The following is a 15,782-nucleotide window of genomic DNA, read 5'->3' as shown; positions in this document are numbered from 1 at the left end:
AGCATCCAAACGCACGATCAGACCATTACCTACACAGGCTGTCTTGCTCAGATCTGTTTAGTCTTGTTTTTTACTGGTTTGGAGACTGTTCTCCTTGCAGCAATGGCCATGTGGCCAGCTGCTATTCTCTTAGGTGTGTAGTCATCATGAGCACTCAGGTGTATGTTTCACTGACTCTCTGTCTTTTTCATTAGCATCATGGATGGTCTGATCCACAGTTTGATGATCCTATGGTTGTCCTTCTACACAGTGCTGAGAATCCCCAAATTTCTTCTGTGAACTTTCACAAGTTATCAGGCTCACTTGTTCTGATACTCTGATTACTTGGTAATGTATGTTGCAGCTTCATCTTGGGTAGTGTTCCTGAAATTGCATTCATTTTTTGTCTTATATTCAAATTGCGCTCTGCAGTAACTGACTCATCAGAAAAGATGGCAGTGGCTTCAGTGATGTATTCTGTAGTCTCTCAAATGGTGAACCCCTTTATCTACAGCCTAAGGAACAAGGGCATGAAGGCAGATTTTTAGAAATGTATTGCCTTGACAGCCTCTCTTCTGTGATATGATATTTATTTTGTACTTGTATACAGTTGCTTAAAATAAAAGGGTGGGCAAAAACGTATCTAGCTAAAATGACTAAATCATGTAATGGCCCAAGGCATTCTATCCTGGATTCAATCCTGACTTTGCTCTTGTCCAGTTATCTGATATTTTACACATAATTGCATTTCTATATATAATTTTTTCCTTGGGTCTCATGCAGGAAAGCTTGGGTAATGGTGTGTGTGTGTGTGTGTGTGTGTGTGTGTGAAAGCTCTAAGACAAGTTGAAGCAGCTGGTTGGCATAGGCTAAAATATTTCAACAAAGTCATCATGTTAAAAGTAGCTCTGGAAAGGTAATAAGGGAAAGGAAAAAATAGGAGAAAATGAAAAAATGGAAATAAAATGTTTGTAAATGGGGAGGGGAGGAAGGGGTGAAGGGAGAGCAGTGACAAGTGGAAAAATGAGAACCAAGACCTGTTATGTAAAGGTACAAGATCCCAGTAATGACTGAAACTGTACTGTATACCTAAAATGTACCAATAAACTCAATGAGAAAAAAAATGTTGCTCTGGAAAATATGGCTGGGATCTTTAAAATTATATTCTAGACATAATTGTACTTTGAGGCAAATAAATGAATTTTTATGCTCTGTGAAGTTAAGAATTAGACATGATCCTAGAATACTATATTTTTTTAGATTAAAATACAGTCAAGCATATTTAGTTTGATTCTATGATTGGCATAATTAAACTACATTAATCATTTGAGATAGTTGTGAAGTTCATTAATGACGACATCTATAGTTCTGATAAGTAAAAATAAATCATAACATTAATGACATTAGAATTATAAGACAGTTACCTTTCGTGACAAGGACCTTGGAGGTGGGAAATGTGTTGGAATTCAGTAGGGCTCATTCAGTTCTACATAAAATGACTTCATCCTGGGACTTGCTCTTGTGAAGGTCAACAAACAGTTGTAGCAAGTGTGTGTATCAGATGTCACACTTAGATGTGATACCAGAGATAGAAAACTGTGTATCCTTTCCTTGGTGCACTGATAAGCAAACTTTCCATGGGTCAACCAGAGTACATCTCTGTACCACCCTAAATGTTGGTCCTCAGGGTATTTTCTGATCCTGTCCTAAAGAGTTGTGATTATCTTCTTTGTTAAACTGGAGGTTAGTAAGCATTTCATTTTTTTTTCCATTATTTGGGTAGGACATAAGTACTTTTTATAAGACAAAAAGAGAAAAATATAATAAATTAGGAAGCATTGTAAACATGTACATAGGGAATAGTTTGCCACTTCCGCTAACAGAATACCAGTATTTGATTTTTTCATAGAATCATAACACATTTCTATGAAGCTTCTACATGTCCCTGGTCAATTGATTAAATAAATTTGCTCCTATTTGACATTGTTAAAGTTCAAAGTAAATGGAGAAATTCTATATCTTTTCATCACTTGTAATATTGTGTTCAGAATCAATTTAGTGAGTGTGTTTAGAAGTTATTAACTTATGTTGAAAGGTAAATATGTTTATGTTATAATATTAAAGTTAAAGAGCAATTTTATATTGTTGACATTATCTTATTATTTTCTGTTATTGCAAATAAATAAATATTGTTTGAATACCCTCCATGTTTCCTTAATTTCATAATAGGGGTGACAGTGTTGGCTACAACATTACAAGTTTTAATTCTGTGACAGTTCCAAAGACATTTCTTCAGTGAGCAATCCAATTTATACTTCTGTTAGGTACTCCTGTTTTGCTGCACCATTTGCAAACATTCTTCATTGTTCTAAAAATGGCTGTAAGATAACATCTCATTAACAGATTTCTGATATTAAAAAATAGTTGTCTTTTTAAATATCATGGGCCATTCATTTTCATCTGTTGTCAATAGGAAAGTAAATGATCCATCAAGTGGTATTTCAAATGAAATACTTATCTATTTTTTTAAATGAAGTCAACAAGGTAGTGAATACCTAAAACACCATCATTTTTGGAGGTACAGGAAGGAGACTCAGAAATTCTATCCTAACCTGGGCAACTTAACAACATAGTGAGAATCTGTATCAAAATAAAAAATAAAAAAGAGCTAGGAATATAACAGTACAAAATTTGTAACTTCAATTGCAAATATTGCAAAAATATTAGTTTATATTAGTTCTTTATATAATGCAAACTCATTTCAATGTGCTTTATGAAAATTAGTAGATGCCTCACAGTGGTTAGCTTTAACATGGTTAATTTCTCTCATAGTATGTAGTCAATAAGTCTTGCTATTGAAATAGATACTTGTCTTACTAAAAGACCTTTAGTCTTGCCTTTTATGATTGATGCTGAAACCACCTGGTATTTATATTTACCTTTGATAATGAAAATCTAAACTCATTTTTGCTTCTTTGCACCTGTTACAAAATTGATTTTTTTACCTACTCAGCCTATGGTATTTTTATTAGTTGTTGTTGACTGAGATTTGCATTTATCCACGTATAGTGGTTAGAAAAATCAATAAGAGGTAATGTGATATTGTGTGTTTAGCAGCGATACAAAGAATTGTTGCTACAGCAGTTATTTATTTGGCCATTAATACTTACACAAAACACAAATGAAAACACAGTGTATCTATGCTTCTAGAAAAAGAAGATCAAAACAATCTCAAAGCTTATCCATAGGAGGAAGATATAAAGATCAGAGCAGAAATCAAAGCAATGGAGACTAAGAGAACAAGACAAAAATCAATGAAGCAAAGAGTTGCTTTTTCAAAATAAAAAGCAAAATTTACAAACCGTTAAGGAACCACATAAATAAGAAAGATAGAAAAGACCTAAATCCATGAAATTAAAAATTAAAATAGCGAAATTATAATGGGCCAAGCAGAAATCCAGAGGAACATCAATACTTATTAGAGAACTTATACTCCTATAACATGAAAAACAGAAGACATTGACAGATATTGAAAGAATACCTAAAAACTCTAAACAACCCAATATCAATGAAATTGAAAATGTATTCATAAACTTACTAATGAAGAAAATCCTGTCTCCTGATCACTTCACTGCTGGATTTTATAAGATATTAAGAGAAGAACTATTCCAAGTACCATTTAAATTCTTCAGGAAAATAGAAAAAGAAAGAAATACTCCAAAATTCACTCATGGAAGCATGCATTGCCTTGATCCCTAAAGCAGAGAAAGACATAACTGAAAAAAGAGAACACTAGGCCAATTTCCCTAAGGAAAAATTGTCAAAAATATACTGGCAAATAAAATGCAGCACATCATCAAGAAGATCACATACCTTGATCAGGTAGGATTCATCCCAGAAATGCAAAGATGGTTCAACATAAACAAATCAAAAAATATAATACAATATATTAATAAAGACAAGGACAGGCCGGGGATATATTTCTATGGTTCCACTGCCTGCCTCACAAGCACAAGGTTCTGAATTCAATCCCCAGTACAGGAAAAAAAAAATCGCAAAGGCAAGGACAAAAAACCATACAGTTATCTCAATAGATGCAGAAAAAGCATTTGAGTAAAACCAACACCCATTTATGATAAAATCCCTACAGAAAATTGGAATGACCATCTCTATCTCAACCTAATAAAAGCCATCCATGAAAAACAAAACAAAACAAAAACAAAAACAACAACATCAGAATAAATGTTCAAAACTGAAATCCTTCAACCTAAAATCAGGATCAAGATAAGGATGTCCACTATCACCACTCCCATTTGACAGTTTTGGAAAGATTACCCACAGGATTTAGACAAGAAAAAAAGAAGAAAAAGAGGAAAAGAAGAACCTACTCATTATGTGGAGATGACATGATACTTTATATACAAGACTCCAGTAACTCTACCAAAATTCTTATAGACTTAATAAGAAAATTCAGGAGAGTAGTTGGATATAAGGTCAGCATACAAAAACTCAGTAGTCAGCCTTTTGTACATGAACACCAGACTCAATGAGAGAACTGGAGAAAATACCCCTTTCTAAATAGCAACCCCCAAAGTGAAATACCTAGGAAATAACTAAATATAAGAATCAAAGCTGTATCCTCAGAAAACTATAGCACTCTGAAAAAAAAGAGATCAGAGGATATAAACAAACAAACAAACAAAAAAGCCAGAAAGACATCCCTTCTCCCAGGTAGAAAGAATCAACATAGTGAAAATGGTTATACTCCCAAAACTGCTATATAGATTCAATGCAATGCCAATCAAAATTTCAACAGCATACTTCACAGAACTTGAGAAAACCATAAAAAATTTCACTTAGAACAAGTAAAGACCTGGAATAGCAAAAATGAGTTCTAGACAACGAAGATAATGCATGGGGTATTGCAATCCCCAACTTAAAATCATACTACAAAGATACAATGATAAAAACAGCATGGTCAATTATCTCATTAGGATCTTATGTGCTGTTGTAGTTTTTCACACCAGAGAAACTGGGAGGGGAGGATGGGGTCAAGGAAGAGCAGGGACAAGGGAAAAAATGAGAACCAAGACCTGTCATGTAAAGATACATGATCCCAATAATGAATGTAATTGTACTGTATACCTAAAATGTACCAATAAACTCATTAAAAGAAAAAAAGCAGCATGGTATTTGGAAAGAAACAGACCAGGATCAGTAGAACTGATTAGAAGATGAAGACACAACTGCAGGCATACTCAGCTAACTCCTCTTTGACAAGGGAGCCAAACATCCTCACTGAAAGAAAGATAGCCTCTTCAATAACTAGTGCTGGAAAAATTGCATTTCAACTTGCCAAAGATTAAAACTAGACATATACCTATCACAGTGCAGTAAATTAAAATTGACATGGATCAAAGATCTAAATATTAAAACAGAAACACTAAATTGGCTGGAAAAGAAGTTAGACAGAACTCTTGAAGACATTGGTGCAGGAAAAGATTTCATGAAGAAAAACTCATTCACACTTGAACTAGCACAAAAAATCAACAGTTGGATCTCTTCTTATTAAAAAGCTTCTGAACTACAAGTGAAACCACCAACAGTGTAAAGAAACAACACAAAATGTGGCAAAAAAAAAATGTCGCCAGTAATTCTTCAGACAAACGTCTACTCCAGAATATATAAAGAACTTTAAAAAATCATACCCCCCTAAATTTAAAGACCTAATAAAAAATGGACATCTGAAATGAACAGATATTTCACAGGCAAAAAAAAAACCCTAGAAACAGTAAATATGAATGTGAAAAAAATTTCAATATCAGTGGTCATTTAAGAGATGTAAATGAAAAGAACTTGGAGATTTCAACTCAGTCCAGGAGAATGGCTGCTATCAAGAAATCAACCAAAGGTCAGGGATTTAGCTCTGTGGTGCTACTTCCTGATTTACAAGTGCAAGGTCCATAGTTTGATTCTCAGTACAAAAAAAAAAAATCAACCAATACCAAATACTTCTTGAGTTGTGGGAAATAGGAACACTTCTACTCTGTTGGTGGTAGTATAGATTGTTGTAACCACTGTGGAAATCAGTACGTTGATCCCTCGGAAAACTAGCATTTGAGGTTCCATTTGAACAAGTTATTCCCTGTGCTGAATACCTTCATATACAGGATGAGGATAACGGCACATTTTAAGCATCCTTTTGAGATCCTACCTCAGAAGAGTCTCCGCTAAGGAGGTTCCATTTGAATATAGTTTGGAAAAACCAACCTAACATCTAGACTTGTATGTACAGTCTGTTTAGTCATGTTAGTATTATAATATTGGAGTTTGAATTTATAAAGTTTTTTCATAGTATAATCCTGGTAATATGGACAGGGAATTTTAATATTGAGTATAAATTTTACTTTGGAAAATGAAGATTACTTGAAGATGTATGCTGTTGTGTCATCAAAATGTATACTTAATTAATAGGGTAGGTATTTTAAATTATTTGATATGTGTGTTTTACCCCATGGATGAAATAAAGGAAGATTTTTAAAAAAATGTATACATAAATAATAGAAGTAATTATTACATGCTGACTTTATCTGAGTAGAGGAAAAACCCAAAACCTCTTATGGAAGCTTATTTTCTTTTTGTCTCCAACTTGGATTACTGTTGGGAAGTTCCTATAGTTTGTATTGAATTGAATTACTTTGGCTAATTATGAGCTGTGGGTTTTGAGCCCTCAAGGTCACAAAGTAATCAACAAAGATCTTTCATGTAAAAATACAAGATCCAAATGATAAATGTAACTGCTTTGTATACTTTAAAAGTACCAATAAACTCAATGAGAAAAAAAAAGCTGATGATAGTTCATTTAACTGGTTGGCTGAAATATGGATCTAAAGATGACCCACTGGAATGAGCTGGAAATGTCTGAGATTCCTTGGTTTACTGTTGATGAAGGTTGTCCAAAGTCTCAGGAAAATGGACTTGCTAGAGTGCAAATGCTGGGTAAAATCTAATCCATACTGGGTGGGTCCTGAATGTGTAACTTCCACTAAAAAGTTAAGAAACAGATCTGTGAGGGAACACTAGCATCCTGGAAGGGCCCTGTTAGTGCTTCTGTCTGTGTGTTAAAGCTTACAGAAGGGACCACAGTCCATCAATTGGGAAAGTTAAGGGAGATGGATTAACTAGATTCTGGAGTACCAGGGGCCACACAGTAGTGCTCAACCATGAAAGACAAGGTAGGTATGTTTACCATAATGAACAGCAGAAGCATAGCAATGAACAGAATGGTCTGCATGTGCATGTCTGTGGCACTGGCTTGTTAGTCACAGTGTTCCCAGAGGTAAAATTGACAGGAACATCACCTCAGGATATTGGTCTTCTGGATCCCTGAGTTGACCTGTCGTCAGGGATGGCTTCTGGATGGGCTTGTGCACAATTGGGATGGTATCTAGGGGTGCTTCTCACTGGGGCCATTATGCAGCTATTGCCTGGGAGGGCCTTTGACTGCGGCCTGTAACTTTTGTCTGCACAGGCTTCTGGCTAGTGCCTGAAGGGGCCTCTATGCACTTATCAGTGGTATTGGGTCCAGCCTCTGGATGTTATTTGTGTGCCTCTGTAGGTCTGTTCCAGTCAGGCCCTTGGCTATGGCTGATGGTATATTGGGCCTCTGGCCGAATCTTGTGTGCCTGTACAGCTCTTTTCTGGGTGGGCTTTTGGCTTGGGCTGGTGTGCCTGCGCCCCTGGGATCAGGGCAGACACCTGGCTGGGATCTGCCTACAGATGCTCTCCTGCTCTAGTCCATATAGCTGCTCCCTGAAATCTGTGTGCAGCAACCAATGCAATGGCAGGCCTCTGACTGAAGCTTGTGCAACTGTGCAGCTCTTTTCTTGGTGGTCCTTTGGCTTGGGTAGGTGTGCCTGAGCTTCTGGGGTCCAGGTGGGGCCCTGGCTGAGATCCACCTGCAGCTGCATCACTCTGGTCCACACAGTTTCTCCCCTGGTCTGTGTGCACTTACTGATGATATGGCAGCCATCTGGCTGAAGTGTGTGCACCTGTGCAGATCTTTTCTGTTTCTTTTCATCTATTTTAACTTGGCTGGCCTTCAGAACGGAGAACCAGTGTCATTGCTTGTGCCTTCATGTGGCACCTCTGGGGTTGATTGCTGCCTCTTCAATGAATGTTGCTTTACTTCCAGAACAGCATCTTGGCCATGTAATGTCAAGGAGACAGGCTCACAGAATTCCATGGAGAGGACCAGGGAAGTGCTCTGGTCTGGAATCTTGACTATAGACACAGTCTCTGTTGTTGTCTGAGACATTATTTCTCATTGTATTTTTCCCAGATTGCCTTTCATTTCCAGTTGAGGGAATCCAGGTAGTTGAGTTTCATAGATTGTTCCATTTTGTTGTCCCTTGGAGCAAGTCTGGTTTCAAGACTTATTTGTCTTCTCATTTTAACCAATGCAACCTGCATTGAGGTGACTCTTTTCTTGCTCAGTGGGCTTCAATTCTCAACAAGCCTTGGAGAGGGCTTCTTTCTACTGTGCGATTTCCTGGGTTCAGAATGATGGCCTTCTGGATACCTGCTCTGGTCTTTTGTCTGGGAGGGGTTCTTGCTGCTGTCTGTTCTCTTACAGATGGTATCTGAGTGAGCCTTTGCCTGGGGCTTTCATGCCTGCCCAGATGCTTTCCTGGTGGGCCTTTGATTGGGGCCTGCATACCCAAGCTGCTGGTGCCTGGCTGGGGTCTGTTCACTCCAGCTGCTTCTGTCTGGGAGGCTTCTGGCTGGGTACAGTGAGAACTCACTAATGGTCTGTGGGTGAGCCTGTGGCTGGGGCCTTTGCACCTGCACTGCTGTTTTTTAGTTGGGTCTTTGATTGGGGCCTGCATGGTCAAACCACTGGTGTCTGGGCTGGTTATACATTGTACTTTAAAACAGAGTATTTTTCCTCAATTAATGTACATGAGTAAATTTCCAATAATGTTACAGTATTCTCAATGTATTTTTTGCTAAGCCTAGGAGATCATGAGCTGAAACTGGGGCTCTATGTTTTAAATTTTGGTTTTAATTTATATATAAATTCACCAAATGCAGTAGAATACAGATGTTTCTATTTCAAGAGTTTGGAAAAAAAAGAGTTTTAATACATCTCAGTACTAATTACTCTATATTAATGTATATTAATGTACTTATTATATTAATGTGCATTTTAATCCGTTTTTAAGTAATGGTTTGAATACTTGCATAATTTTTTCTGTAGAATTATTCTTAAGTATATTTTTCATGATATATTACTTATAATTAATTTATGAGATGATGACTTACTGAAGTCTTTCTTAATCATCTTCATCTTATTAACTATCAAACTATATGAATAACAGATAGAAGTAAAAAACATCAGTGGGATTACAAAAGAGAAAGATGACCTTCTCCAGGTATCAAAATTGAACTCAGATATACAGGATGAATGAATGGTCAGGAGTTATAGCACACGGCAGACTTTTTGCAATGATAAAAAGTACTTCTTTTTCCAGCCAAGACTCAACGTTGTTGGAGGAGATGGGTTGCCATGGACAGAGATTGAGCTTCTGTATTTGAGAAATATGGGAGGACTTGAGAGTTGAGTGCTCCCATGCTCCACAAATGTGGGCTTGCACAATTGAAAGTTTCAGAAATGCCTCCCAGTAAGAATCCAACCAGGCTCATTGTTGGTTTAGTGGATGGATTTTTAATGTTTTCCTTATAGATAAACAGCATGTGGTATTTAACAGCTATCAGGAGAGGAGGGCTGATTGATTGATGATTGCAACTGTTAACCTATAAGATGTGAATTCCAGATCAAAGTTTGTTTTGATGAGCCTAAAAAATGGGAGAATTCAAAAAATTGAGTACATAGATCCCTTTAAGGAGTTTTTCTATAAAGAGAAAATAGATGTGACAGTGAAGCTAATTGAATAGGAAATTCTGATTGTGAAAAGAGATGATTTTTTTAAAGAAATATCTCTGGGGGCTCAATAGTTCTGCCACCTGCCTTGCAAACTCAAGGACCCGAGTTCAATCCCTGGTACCAAATAATTAATTAAATGTGTCTTAGAATATAGTGCATCACTAGAACATATAGTAATTATGGGATTCCTTGAATCCAAGGTTAATAACCACAAATGAATTAATGAATGAAATCATCTTGAACACACGAAGTATTTAAAGTCTTCAATTATAACCATATTAAGTAGCCAAGTGGAACTAAACAGTTTCTTATACAAATTGTAGCAACCACTGCATCTTTTGTCTTAGAATATAGTGCATCACTAGAACATATAGTAATTATGGGATTCCTTGAATCCAAGGTTAATAACCACAAATGAATTAATGAATGAAATCATCTTGAACACACGAAGTATTTAAAGTCTTCAATTATAACCATATTAAGTAGCCAAGTGGAACTAAACAGTTTCTTATACAAATTGTAGCAACCACTGCATCTTTGTTATTCATCAGATTAAAGGAAATTTTCAGCAAATGTTAGAATGGAATATTTTATATTTTATTGATCAATTAATACTATTGTTACACGTCAGATATAATGATCACACATTCATCATAGGAAGTTTGTACCTGCACATGATTTACTTGATTCTTCATTTTCCCCATTCTCCTCTGTCAGGACCACCCCATTGTTACTGCCCAAAACAGGTTTTAGTCAGAGCAGGCTGTGAAAAGTTATATGACCATTGGCATGTTTCAAAAGTGAGTCTGAGCAAAGCCTATGTGACTCATAGAGCCAGTGTGGAATGGCCTGTGGGTCACTGTCAGCCTCCCCCTCCACTGGCCATGATAGAGGCCAACACAATGGCCTGTGAAGCTCTGCAGCTTAATATGAGAAAACAAATGGCTGAGGTCAGAATGGCTCACACCCAAATCCTGGCATCCTAAATCGAGGGTAATAATTCTTCACATCTTCTCTTGTGTTCCACAAGGTATAACATGGGCTGGGGATTTAGCTCATCGGTCCTGCTTCCTACCACTAATGTATCACAGCATCTCCCATGATCACAGAATTGACTGTTGTTTACTCCTGAGCATACTCTGCTATTTTCACTGATGAGTGCATTTCTCAATCAGCTGGAGGTGCGGTAAAAATATCATCAACCAGGTGTGTAGAGGTCTCGTTTATTTCTCATGGTTGTGCATGTTCTAATGTCCATGATTTTTGGGCCAGAAATTTCAGATCCTGGTTATAGCCCGCTTTACAATTTGCAGATGGCAGACATTTTAGTCTGTTACCTTGACAGAGGGGAAGCTCTAAAGTGGTGTTTCATATATAAATCAGATGGAGGATATATAAAAATACAGAGGGCTCTGTGCTCAGCTTAGATGCAGAAAATATGACATGGATTAAATTTTGCCTTCTACAAAAGTAGCAATACCAAACTCATTCCTTGGAACTAACATTACCCTATACCAAAGCCAGATAAGTACTCAAGAAAATAAAACTACAGTTCAATTTTCCAATGAACAAATATATTAAATTCTGTTAAGTGTAGAGCATGACAGAAAATATTAACAAAATAAATTGTTAAAACTAAGCATTTAAAGGAATATACTATATTATAGTATTACACATATGCAAAAAGACTATATACCTAAAGATTCAGTTTAAATATATATACACACATATACCCAGGGCTGCTCTCCAAATTACATAAAAATAATTAAGGATTAAGAAAACCTGTAAAAGGCTTGAACAATTATTGTGAACACAAAGAAATTCACCTGTAGTATGTGAAATATCTCTAAATCTCCTAAGAGAAATATAAATTAATTGAATACTATTTTATAAGTATTACAATATGAGAATTATGGTAACTACTTGGAGAACATGTGCAGCATGAAGTGTATCTAATGGAATTGTAAAATTTTTTTCAAACAATTAGAATATCTCTTGCTAAAGATCCAAAAGGAAAATATTAATGCCCTATAACCAGTAATTCGACCCCATATTTATGACTCTTTAATTTTCTTCAGAACACAAAGAAGAGAATATTCATTCAACTTTATTCACAAAGGACAAAAACTTAGATACCAATATTTCCACATCTGAAATCCCCCTTATTTTTAGTGTCATAATACATAACAAAAGTAACGGAGCTTGGAAATGAAGGAATAACTACAATACAACCACATCACGATGAAGTTTAAAGCATAAATTTAGGGTAACATTAAAACATCAAATTCTTTTTTAACAAGAACAAGGGTAAAGTACACTGGTGATAAAAATAGAGTACGATTGAAATGACAGGAGGAAATAATGAAACACTAGCAAATAAATACTTGCTACATTAATTCCATTTCCCCCACCATGGTTATGGTGTCTTTCTTTTTCCATGACTTCTCATTTTCTGTCTGGCTTTTAAGGAAACGCATTGTTACACATAATAGCCACTCAAATGAGAAAAATTTCTCTCCTCAAATCTGCTTTTCTCAAGAAAGTAACATTCACACACTTTTATACAAGTTAGTCGGACAGGATCTGGACATATTCCTAAGGTCATCATTCAAACCAGTACAGAGATTCAGTTTGATTGATCCATGTAAAAATTACTTATCATTTGACCCACAGTAGAGCTATCATTCTGTGGCTATGGCATCATGTTTAGCTTTAGCACTTGATTTCGCAGTGATTACCAAGTGGCCTGGGTGGGAAAGAGTCCAAGAAAGAGGTCACCTTTCAGACCACTGACTGATGGAAACCCTACTCTGTTCTGATACTCATTCTCTTCATGTGTTGTAAGCAAAGGTTCCTTTCTTTATAGTTAGAATTTAAAAACTTTAGATTTGTTTCTGTACTAGGGCTGGAAGAAGCTTAGTTAATGATTTTGAACCATCCTGAAATCATCTCAGTTCACGGATACCATATATTTTGCTAATTTTATGGGTGAGAGTCCTGAATATGTTTGATGCTACTATTTCCACAGAAGTATGGAGTCAGTCACAAACAATTCTGAGTAAGTGCTTCACAGGCTATAAGTGTCTCACTCCCTGATTTAAAGTAGGATTAACTCTAGGCTGTAATTAATAATGTGGGAGCTATAATCAGGTGGGATCTATATTGTAAATATCAACACAGATTTGCTTCAACATTTTCCTGAATACTACCTCCAACTTGCCTTTTTCTAATAGTTTGCTACAACAGCAAAATTTGCTAAAACTAAACCCCTTCTTCAGGTTCTACTTTGGTGACAATGTTAGAAGAATTGAAATAATTTGTCATACAGCTAGACATAAAGCATAGTAAGGTTTCAAGTCAGGCATTATATGAAACATACTGGGTACCAGAAATCCTGTTCCTGTGAATTATTGTAGAAACCCATCACCAAGGCAAATGACATATCATAGAAGAGAAGGGTTGCTAGTGACGATTCTCCTCAAGGCTTCCTTCATGTCCTTGTTTCTCAGGCTATAGATAAAGGGGTTCAGCATTTGTGGAAGAAGAGAATACATCACTGAAGCCACTGCAGTCTTCCTGGGGGAGTCAGTCACTGCAGCGCTAATGTACACCCCAAAACCTGTCCCATAGAACAAAGAGACAACAGACAGGTGAGACCCACAGGTAGAAAAGGCCTTATATTTTCCTCCTGAAGACGACATCCTCAAAACAGAGGACACAATGTGAAAATAAGAATAAATAATTCCAGACAGTGGAATACCAACACATATACCACATGAAATGTATATCAGGATGTTATCAATGACAGTGTCGGAACAGGCGAGCTTGATAAGCTGAGCAAGTTCACAGAAGAAGTGGGGGATGTCCAGGTCTGTGCAGAAGGACAGCCGCAGCGCCATCAGAGTGTGCAGCAGAGAGTCTGCCACGCTAATTAACAAGGAGACCAGAACAAGCAAAACACAGAAGTGTGGGTTCATGATAACTGTGTACCTTAGAGGACGGCAAATGGCTGCATAGCGGTCATAGGCCATTACTGTGAGGAGAAAATTTTCTAAGAGGGAAAAAGTGACGACAAAACCAGCCTGTGTGAAGCAGCCTGTGTAGGTGATGCTCTGTCTTTGTATTTCAATGTTTGCTAGCATCTTTGGGATTGTGCTTGTGCTGGAACAGATGTCATTAAAAGACAAAACGCAGAGGAAGAAGTACATGGGGGTGTGGAGGTGGGATTCAAAGCTGAAAACGAAGATAATGAGCAGGTTCCCCAAGATGGTGATCAAGTATATAGATAGGAAGAGGCTGAAGATGAGGGGCTGCAGTTCTGGATCATCTGTCAGCCCCAAGAGATTGAATTCTGAGGCAGCTGTTTGATTTGTAGCTTCCATGTTGGTGATGAATCTGCTTGAAGAAGGAGGTAAAGGGGAGTATGTGCATGACCAGCAGCAACCACATTTGAAATGTGATCATGAAATCAGTATTGTGGTAATTCTGATCTTTGGAATCATAGCTTTCAGAACTGTGAGAAACTGAATTTCTGTTTTTAAGCTATCCTAACTATATAATCCTCTTTTATGGCAGGCCTAGCAACAAAGACCCCAAACAAACATCTTCAAAAACACCAAAACAGTAATTAAATTAAATGTAAGAATGTTTTAGCAGTGCCATCCTATTGGAAATGGTGCACATTTCTGCTCAGCAGGAAATAGGCCCTCTCTTTAGAATGGTTGAGACCAAGAGTAAGAACATTTGTGAATGTGTTAAAAATATGTTAGAGTTCCCAGTAGAGGCATGAGTGTCTTTTCTCTCATCATCTTATCCTGTCTTCTCATGGCTACTTTCTTAGATGAAATTCTATTAACACAACTGTCCTCATTTCCAAATCATTAGCAATGGGAGTTATGTTATATTTTTGACTTCAAGAAAAATAATGTTCATAACTTACCTGGATATTGAAGATGGAAAATCTGTTCTCAGATAGTACAGTAGGACTAAATTTATCAAGAATCATCTCAGAGCTAAACTATACTAGTTATTTTTTAACGTGACAGGGCCAAACTGTGGAGACAGGCCTTTATATACTGAATTCTATAGTCTAAATCTCTAGGGTCTCCATATCCCTAGCTCCTCACTAGACCATCAATTTTCTACACTCCTGATCCCAGGAGTGCATAGCCTTAGAGACCAGGAAGATACAAGTCAGGGATTGATGATGGCAAAATTTCTGACCCCTAAATGCAGTTGTATAGTGTTAATTTATCTTCAGTATTTATGTTTACCTTCATTTCACAGACCTTGCATACCCAATATATGGAAATTTCCTAACAAATTTCAGCCTTACATTTAATCTATAAACAAAAGCATCCCTATCTTTTTCACAGCATCAAGAAGATTGATTAAATTTTAACTTTGAAAATATATTCTACTGATGTGAGTAAACAATATAATTATAAATGTTAGATACTAGTTAAGATATTATAAAAATGCCAGTACTCACAGTTGCCCCTTCATGGTTATTATTACTTCTGAACATTGTTTTGTACAGAAGATTCCAAGATATCTCTGATAACTATCTCTGACCATGCATGACTGCAAAAGATATAGGCAGAGCTCTTATTCTCTGCTGAAATATTTATGAATATTTCCCCAATTTCCATCATAATAGCTTCAGTGTACATTTTTATTCAGAATAGTGGATGACTGTTATTTCAAATTATGCTCTTCAGCTTAAATTGAGACATAATTGATTTCCAAAATTAATAAAAGTCTGTATTTGATCAGATTTGTATTGTAATGAATATAGTGAAATGGTGCTTCATAGTAGCATTCATTTTTAAAAATATTTAAAGTCTGATATTTTATG

At 36.4% G+C, this 15,782-nt stretch overlaps 1 protein-coding gene across 1 annotated transcript; it reads right to left on the bottom strand.

The window, feature by feature from the left end:
* Positions 1-13,368: 13,368 nt before the first annotated feature.
* Positions 13,369-14,316, bottom strand: LOC104854661 (olfactory receptor 7G2). Its single transcript, XM_010613258.2, has one exon. The coding sequence runs from the start codon at positions 14,305-14,307 to the stop codon at positions 13,369-13,371; it is 939 nt and encodes a 312-aa protein (XP_010611560.1). The 5' UTR covers positions 14,308-14,316.
* Positions 14,317-15,782: the final 1,466 nt, after the last annotated feature.

Source organism: Fukomys damarensis, unplaced genomic scaffold (assembly GCF_012274545.1).
Source record: "Fukomys damarensis isolate Sample0158 unplaced genomic scaffold, DMR_v1.0_HiC HiC_scaffold_30, whole genome shotgun sequence".
In the NCBI taxonomy this organism is placed as follows: Eukaryota; Metazoa; Chordata; class Mammalia; order Rodentia; family Bathyergidae; genus Fukomys; species Fukomys damarensis.
The sequence above is the reverse complement of the archived record's forward strand: the minus strand, read 5'-3'. Positions and strand labels throughout refer to the sequence as shown.